This window comes from Gadus macrocephalus, chromosome 17 (genome assembly GCF_031168955.1).
Source record: "Gadus macrocephalus chromosome 17, ASM3116895v1".
Taxonomy (NCBI): Eukaryota; Metazoa; Chordata; class Actinopteri; order Gadiformes; family Gadidae; genus Gadus; species Gadus macrocephalus.
In genome coordinates, this window is record NC_082398.1 from 5,966,446 (window position 1) to 5,975,140 (window position 8,695).

Here is an 8,695-nt window from a genome sequence, read left to right on the forward strand (position 1 = left end):
GCGGCCGGTGATGCAGCTTGTCCACCTTCTTCTCCCTGTGAGCAGACGTGTGAGCAGAGCACTGACTACTACTAGAGCTAGGAGCGAGACGTCAGAGACGATAGACGGCGAAACAAGGCGGACTCTGTGGAAGGAAAATATCACGGTGAGAACCAGACATGGGCTCGCTTAAAGGCATACTCAGCAACCAAGTGCCGTCATGTATTGACACGATACCGTTGCATTTTGTTTAACATTAAACGTTGGAAATCCCCACATCTGAAATCCCCTTTTTATTTTCATTAGAATATTGGTGAAGGTAAGAATGCATAATCATCTGCGGAAATATCACCACGATTGACATATTTTGCCTACAATTAGCTTGCATGTGCAATTCTGTCGCTATATTTTTTGGTGTTATCTTCAGATAATGCCAAAATTATATAATATAATCTATATTTTAGCACGCATTTTTTCCAATTATGTAACGTTTACTTTGTTTCGTTCAGTAACCATGGTTTGGGGCATCATGTGACAATGTGGCCCTCTGCTGGGGATTGTGTTACAGGACTACTGTCACTAACGACTACATTTCCATGCATGCATTTGGGGTTTGCGTCAGCTAAGCGCTCTAGACACGCGTCAGATATGTCATGTGGATGGGACTGGGGCGTTTCAACATGGGCGTCTCAGTTGCTGTGAGATCTGGCACGACAAGGCGTACGTATGCGAAGCGGTCCACGGTCTTCTTCGAACAGCCCGAACTGAGCGGCAAAAGGACAGACACAAACAAAAACATGTGGCTGCGGCTGTAAAGCAAGTGCGTTTGTAATGACCGGCAAAAGGTTGGATTTGTATGCCCTCTCCGGTGAATGAACAACGATTTGGTAACACCGAAGCTCCTCAAAATTTCTAAGGTATCAGAGTAACCTTGTGTGGAAAGTGTATCTTATCTATTATTTGGCCTGGCAACCAGAAGGCTAACTAGCCACTTGTAGCTAAGCTAACTATTGTCATCACCCATCCTTACACAATATTTTTTATGCGTTTCTTTCGCCAGTGTTTTTCGGATGAATGTGTGTTCTTATTTTCTTTTCTTAGATATGAAATAAACCTCGATTATAACGTGTTTTCGTTCAGTAGTATAATGCTGGGGATGCTATATGGCGTCTTTCAGTCTATATAGTTTAATATAATGCTGGAAAATGTATATTTTCTATCAGAAATTGTACATTGATACTTAATGTACCTTTCACAACCATTTTATCTTTAAAATGCTTTATTGCTAACGTTGTAATATGTAGCTTCACCTTTCTGCGTTCGTATGGTGTTTGTCACAGCCCCGCCCACTCAGCGCGCCATTCAGCTTTCTTCTTTTCTTAACGGTCTATGATTCAGCTCTGTAATAACGGGTACGTGGGTTTAAAGACCATGTTCCATGATCAAATAAGTAACCTAGCAACGGATACATCAAGGTTCTCGTTGGCTATTTTATTACCCTTAATGTATTTAGGTGACTGATGTTTAACACAGTTATTGTATCATCCAGTACGGCAGGTGATAAAGATCAAGTCCACCCGAGTGATTGGACGAGGATAATATGGGGCTTCATACGGCCCAGAAAAAACACTTCCCATTGCGGGGGATCGACGGAGTGTTCCAGCTGTTTGAGACCGAGCTCCGGAAGCCTGAGCCTGACCTGGCCCTTCTGTCCCTTGTGCTTGGCTTTGTGGAGCACTTCCTGGCGGTGAACCGGGTCATCCCCATCAACGTGCCCGGGGTCCAGTTCGAGCCCCTCGAGCCGGACTGCCCGAACTCTTGCTTCCCGACGGTGGAGCTGGGCATGATCTCGGCGCTGCACGAGCGCTTCACGGCCCAGATCCGCGGCGCGGTGGACCTCTCTCAGTACCGGCACCCGGCCGAGGGCTCCAGCCGGGAGCTGGTGAAGAAGGTGTCGGACGTCATCTGGAACAGTCTGAGTCGCTCCTACTTCAAGGACCGCGCCCATATCCAGTCTCTTTTTAGCCTCATCACTGGTACGTCTGACTCGTACTGGTCCCTCATGCAGGGGTGTTTCCAGGCCGGTATCAGATAAGGGTATCTTGCAAATGCAGAAGAGACCTCGCAAACGTAGGACAACTCGGAGGCATGTGCGATCGCTCTGAACTCAAAAGTTGCGAGTTGATGATTGTACATATTGTTGAGTCAATATTGGTAATGAGTCAGATCAGTAACCTTGTTTCAGCCTGTACGGGTGGTTCAGCATCGAAACCAGTCTGTGACCAAGTATAGTCGTATACTACAGCGTTAAAACATGAATCATTGCATATTATGTCAGTCAGGTTACATTTGATTGAATGGTCGATATGGTGTGTGTGTTTTTGTTTTTTTATGCTGTCGATGGACTGATCAATGTGTTGCCGTGGTGCAGGAACCAAGCTGGACAGCTCCGGCGTGGCGTTTGCGGTGGTGGCGGCCTGCCAGGTACTGGGGCTGCGGGACGTGCACCTCGGGCTGTCGGAGGACCACGCCTGGGTGATCTTCGGGAAGAACGGGGAGGAGACCGCCGAAGTCACCTGGCACGGCAAGGGCAACGAGGACCGACGCGGTCAAACCATCACCACCGGAGTCAACGAAAAGGTGAGGCCGCCGCCCCCCCCCCCCCCCCCCCCCCCCACCCGACGGCTGCAGACGACCCTGTCGTTTGGTCCAAGTCGTTTGGCACAGCTTCAACGTCCGCAGTGACCAGATCAACCAGATCTGTGTAATTGAGTAGTCGAGTCACATGTCTCTTGTGATTGAATAACCAAAGAATAGGAACAGCACCCCCCTCTGGTGAAATACTGGCCATTGCAGTGGCTGTATTAGTCTGGTTGTCAAGCAACACAACCTGGCCCAAGTGTTGAGGAACAATGTTCTGTGGAACATTGTGATTATAATTCTACACACGCTTACATACACCCACTACTCTGTCTTGGTATGGGTTTGCTCAAATGTGCTTTTTGTTTTATTGTGCATTTTCTATTCAGAGCTGGCTTTACCTCAAAGGCTCCTACATGAAGTGTAACCGAAACATGGAGGTGGCCTTCATGGTGTGTGCCATCAACCCTTCGCTGGACCTGCACACGGACAGCTCTGAGCTATTGCAGCTCCAGCAGGTAACACATACCCATACTGTCGGCACATGTATCTCGCAATACAATCTTTTTCTTGCTCCTCCTGAGTACATTCTTTGTATTTATTTTCCTGTTTTCAATCCCTTACAGAAACTCCTGTGGTTGCTCTATGACAGAGGAGACCTGGAAAGGTAGGATAACGGGCCTTAATGGCGGCACTAGGTCTGATCAATATCATGTGTTTATATACACTCGTCCCCACAAATGATATTAATAAGTGACCGTGCCTGTTTCTCTGCTCGTGGCACTGTGTTCCAGATACCCCATGGCCATGGGAACCCTGGCTGATCTGGAGGACCAGGAACCCATCCCCGGCAAGGAGAGCCCCATCAAGATCCACCTCAAGGTACACGCGTCACGTATCAATGAGCTGGGGATGGCCGTTGATTGGGAATAGGTGGAGTTTAGTCCTGTCCCGGTAACGCCCCTGTGCTCCATACCACTCCGTTTGGAGCCACTCCCTGAGGTACCTGGTCATCCGAACGGAGCCAGAGGAGTCAAGTGACAATGATGAAATGGGACAGACTCCTTCTTGTAAAGGCTTGTACAGGCCTCGTAGATGGCTTATGAAAATGAATGACTGACACATTCCATAATCCTTTTTTAAAATAGGCCTTCGAACGAGATACCATTTTTAATTAACTTATATTCCAAGTGCTGAAATACGTGGGAATGCACAAAATAAAATGCAAGAGACGGTTTGTAGGGACAGTACTGAGGCATAGCCTCTCTTCAGTACAATGTCACGGTAGGGTTGCCCACTGGGAACCTGTGCATTTATCTCCCTTTCCCATTCCCTCCCAGGCGGTGGGTTCGGCTCAGAAGTACTACAACAACGAACACATCTACCCCTTCATGTACCTGGCGGGCTTCCACTACAGGCACCGCAACGTGCGCGACGCGCTCGGGGCCTGGGCCGAGGCTGCGCAGGTCATGCAAGAGTAAGTGTGTTGGCATAACGTCGATAAATATTTGGGCTACGCCTTGCCCCAGGACTAATTTACAGCTAGTGGAGAAAGCGAAATCCTGAACAGCGATATAGCCCCGTTCCCTGATGAATTCAGTCTACAAGAAGCAGGCGAGAAGGCATTTCTTAAATGTTGATGGTGGGCGGGACCACCTCAAACATGGTGCTTTCCTAAGAGTGTATGCAAAACATAATCATTTCACGTCTAATGAAAATAGCCTCCTCTAAAGCTGACTGTTTTTGGTTGCATTGACAACTTGGGAAAAAGATGGGCTTAAAAACTATATGATAATGTTTTTCTATAACCATTCATTTAAGGCCTGGAACGGCCACAACTTACAAGCCTATCAATTTAGCACCAGCTAATCAAATCATATCTAATTCATTTTATTTTATCGTTGTTCTCTGCTATTAGCTGGATTTGTAGCTGTGCCATGTATTATGGAAGTTGGATGCATTCTCAACGTTATGTCATATTTTCTTGACGCAAAAGTTGGCCAGGTTTTTATATTAAGTATGAGTGTTTCTGTTTTGAAATAGACTATCTTAAAGTGGCCATTGTTATAGCCTCAAGCAGCATTTAGATGACATTATCTCCAACATTAACATGAGACGTTATTTCCTCAGCCATACTCCAGGTGGCAGTAAATACTAATCCTATTCTCATGCACTTTCTTCAACCCAACACGTAATTAGAAATTCAACCTATATTTCTTATTTTCAAACTTCACTTATAAAGGTGATTTGATTGCTCAGCCTCAATAGATTCCCATTAAAACTCATTCCCTTTTGTTGCGTGACACCCTTGATTCTCTCCCAGGGGGGAGGGTTTACGAGGAAGGCGCGGCGAATTCTCCCTCCCTAACTACTGTCCCCCAAGCTCTGCACGGGGACAGTTAAAAAAGCTTGGCCTCCTCCCACTTAAACTAAAAATACCTTCCACTGGTGGGCCGGCTAGACGGGCCCGAGCCCCCTTCTGTCCTGTGTGAGGATGTCTGCCGCTGCCACGGCAACCCGGCCTTATTCCCGTCCCCATCACTCAGCTTCCTGTTCCCTTCCCAGCTCTTCCCGTCCTCATTGTTCTTCATTTTTCGGCCAGAGCAATTTAGACAATCCTATCTTCAAACAACGGATCCTACCCGGTTTATGCATTTGTGTTTTTTTTCTTCAGGGCCCTTGTTATTGCAGCAACGTAAAAATAAGTTGTGAATCATGGTGTCAATCATTCATTCATCAATGAATGAATGTAAGATATATTTCGATGTTATAATTTTTTTAAACAAAGCCCTTCAGTGATTCTTTTTTAAGTATGAATGCACTTTTGCCATCCATACTGTGCATAATAGATTGGTTCATAAATTGTTTGATTTTTTTCAGCGCAAGATGGCGTACATAGGCTTAGTACGCCAATTTTTTTTTACCTGCAGATGCAAATATATCTCCTTAAAGGTTGGGTATGGGATTTGCGAAACGGCCGCAGATTTTGAAAATACACAACTCAAATGGTCCTACCCCCTCTCCTTCAACGCTGACTCTGACTCCACCCATTCCAAGTACCTGGACGTGCAATCATGCACGAGCGCGAACACAGATGCGCGAGAGCGAGCCAGGCTAGCGTAGGTTTTCGTTAAACAACATGGCAACATTAAAAAAACAACATTGCATAATATGTCACCTTTAAATTAAACATCAAAACGGTACAAATTTGCTGTTGTGTATGCATAGTATACATCAGTACTCCACAGACACCACAGTGGAATGCACCACACCCTCCCCCTCCACCCTCCCCTTTGTTCTTATTGTGATTTTCCACCATCAGATACAACTACTTCCGCGAGGACGAGGAGATCTACAAGGAGTTCTTCGACATCGCCAACGACGTCATCCCCACCCTGCTGAAGGAGACGGCCACCGAGAGCCCCGGGGAGGAGGGAGAGGAATCGGACAAGGTAGGAACTTTCTCAACCTTTCTGTTCAATACTCTTGTGTGGAACCCAAGCCCCCTTCCTCTCCCCTCCTAAAGCCGCCATGTTTAAATAACCCCCGTCCTCCCGAAATAGGCTGGCGGTAATTACATCCCATGTCTCTCCTAATGCCTTTCTGCACTGATGGATTGGGTCGGTTCTCTATTAAGCCCACTCCGGGCCAAACGCGCCACGTTCTCTGGAGACTCTCCATCCCCAGTCACAGTCGTTTTGGTCTCTCTGTGTCTCTCCCCCCCCCCCCCCCCGTCCCCCCGTCTCAGGACCAACCCCGCCAAGCCGCCGTGTTCTCGGCCCTGCAGGACGCCGAGTGCTTCGCCCACCTGCTGCGCTTCTACGACGGCATCTGTAAGTGGGAGGAGGGCAGCCCCACGCCCGTGCTCCACGTGGGATGGGCCACCTACCTGGTGCAGTCGCTCAGCCGCTTCGACTCACAGGTGAGCTCCGACGACAGCACGGCCCCTTAAAGGGCCGGGACACAACGGTTTGACACGTGGAGGCTCCCATTCTGGTGCTGGGAAGAGGTTTTTGAAGAAGTTTCTGCATCTTTCCTGTATAATTAGATTTCGTTTACAATAGGGGCCACCAAGTGGCAACACTTTTTAACTTTTTCTATTTTAGTTACATGCTGTTCTAGCAATGAACCCCAAATAAAACACAAATGCCAAAGGTATTTGATAAAACTGCGCTTCCGGAGGATTTTGCCTTTTTGACACTGGCTCCGAATGAACACTAAAGTGAGCCAACATGGCGGGTGGTTTTGGAAAGTTGCACAAAATTCTTTAACAATCCAAAATCCCAATTTGAGCCTCAATGTGTTGCATCGGTAGAGGTTTCCTTAAAGAAATCCTCCCTGGCCCTCATCAGATAAAGAATAGGAACAGACCAGGTTACTATGAATGTGCTGCACTCTAAAGCTTGCAGTAGTCTACAAATGGCGTGTTGCCACTGCAAAGCATTCCTCATTCTGTGACTTGAGCATCTAGAAAAACGACCCCAAGGTCGGTGAACGCCAGAGCCTGAAGCTGAGGTAACTTTCCATCTTTAAACCGATTTAAACCCTTTTAAAAACCTGACCCCCCCCCCCCCAGATCCGCCAGAAGGTGTCCATCATCACCAAGGAGCCCGATTCCCAGGACGAGGACGACCAGTCCAGTGACGACCCCCGGGAGGGCCGGCGGCGGGGGCCCCGTCGCGAGTCCCGCCTGGAGGAGCAGCAGCAGGGCCTCCCCTCCCTGCCTACCTCGGGGGCTGCGTCCCCGCCGGGCCCCCTGCCCTCCGCCCCGCCCAAGAAGGCGGCGGAGGTCGGGGGCCGGCGGCGATCGTCCCACCAGGGGGCCCCCCGTGCAGTGGACGCGGAGGGCAAGGCCAAATCGCCCCGCAGCCCGTCGTCGTCTAACCCCTCGTCGCCGCCCCCCTCGGCCCCGCCACAGGGGTCCCTGGGGGGCCCCGTGGTGGTCTTCCAGAGCGAGAAGATGAAGGGCATGAAGGGGCTTCTGTGTGCGGCGAAGGTCAACTCCAGCGCCATCAAGCTGCAGCTCACGGCCCAGTCGCAGGTCCAGATGAAGAGGCAGAAGAGCACCCCCGCCGGGGACTACTCCATGTCCTTCCTGAAGCGCCAGCGCAAGTCCCTCTGAACGGGGGAGCCTCAAAACGTGTCCCTCTGAACGGGGGAGGCTCAAAACGTGTCTCTCTGAACGGGGGAGGCTCAAAACGGGTCTCTGAACGGGGGAGGCTCAAAACGGGTCCCTTTGAACGGGGGAGGCTCAAAACGGGTCCCTTTGAACGGGGGAGTCTCAAAACGGGTCCCTCTGAACGGGGGAGGCTCAAAACAAGTCTCTCTGAAAGGGGAAGGGCGGGGGAGATTCTGCTGTACTGTGAAAGCCAAATGATGACACGCTAGTGGATTCCTCCAAGTTTGGTCTTTTTATTTTATTTTGTTGGTTTGTGAACGTTTTTTGAGCTGTGTTTTCACACAAGGGTTCGATTCTGCTGTTTCTGCAGCCGAATACCTTTCTCTCCCACACACACTTGAGGTCAGTCAGTGTGCGGTCTGTGTGCCGAAGCCGTGCCCTCACAAACTCTACAGGCTGTGGTTCAGTTTGAAATGTGGAAGTCCTGTCCGGTCGAATAGAGATTTTTTGATAACCATCCACTTCGTCAGTAGTTCAGTACACATCTAGTGTGACTATCACCTTTTACAACCCTAGATCATGTTTTTTTTTTTCATTTACACCAGTTTGAGTGAAACTCGTTGAAACTTAATTAGGATAGTTACCATGTAACATTGTCCAACTCTGCTCTATTGTCAGCTTATCTCGCTAGCTATATGTTGCCTTACTTTGCCTTTTTTTGTTCCTCCAATGTAGGTGGCCTTTAGCTTTGAGAGTAGCTGATGTAGACCTATTTCTAATGATTAGAGAAGGAAGACCAGGCACTGTTTCAAAGGGAATCACTTTAGGTGGGCCCCTTCTAAGTTACATTTGCTCAATGAACTTGTGTTTTTAAATCGACAAGTAATAAAATATTAAAACGAGAAACGGATGTGGTGTTAATGAGTCTGCTCGTGGATCACATGGCACTGGGTTGTG

General features: G+C 48.6%; 1 protein-coding gene across 3 annotated transcripts; it reads left to right on the plus strand.

Moving 5' to 3' along the window:
- Position 1: 1 nt before the first annotated feature.
- On the plus strand, positions 2-8,644 carry men1 (multiple endocrine neoplasia I). 3 transcript variants are annotated; one of them, XM_060076944.1, is made up of 11 exons: positions 657-896; positions 1,529-2,015; positions 2,411-2,619; positions 3,009-3,137; positions 3,246-3,286; positions 3,414-3,501; positions 3,960-4,096; positions 5,942-6,071; positions 6,368-6,541; positions 7,196-7,780; positions 7,899-8,644. In XM_060076944.1, exons 2-10 carry the CDS (start codon positions 1,580-1,582, stop codon positions 7,739-7,741), a joined length of 1,890 nt encoding a protein of 629 aa, XP_059932927.1. In that variant the 5' UTR covers positions 657-896; positions 1,529-1,579; the 3' UTR covers positions 7,742-7,780; positions 7,899-8,644. The 3 variants fall into 3 exon arrangements, with proteins under 3 accessions (XP_059932926.1, XP_059932927.1, XP_059932925.1); XM_060076943.1 differs by lacking the exon at positions 657-896 and adding an exon at positions 2-145 and having other exon boundaries at positions 7,196-8,644; XM_060076942.1 differs by having other exon boundaries at positions 7,196-8,644.
- The last annotated feature ends 51 nt before the right edge of the window (positions 8,645-8,695 follow it).

What these genes read in the sequence shown, in the direction of transcription:
- men1 (XM_060076943.1), top strand. Translation starts at nt 1,580, where the DNA reads ATGGGGCTTCATACGGCCCAGAAAAAACACTTCCCATTGCGGGGGATC. An exon ending in CCATCAAGATCCACCTCAAG is followed by an intron (nt 3,502 to 3,959) that starts GTACACGCGTCA and finishes ATTCCCTCCCAG; the next exon opens with GCGGTGGGTTCGGCTCAGAA. An exon ending in GCTGCGCAGGTCATGCAAGA is followed by an intron (nt 4,097 to 5,941) that starts GTAAGTGTGTTG and finishes TTCCACCATCAG; the next exon opens with ATACAACTACTTCCGCGAGG.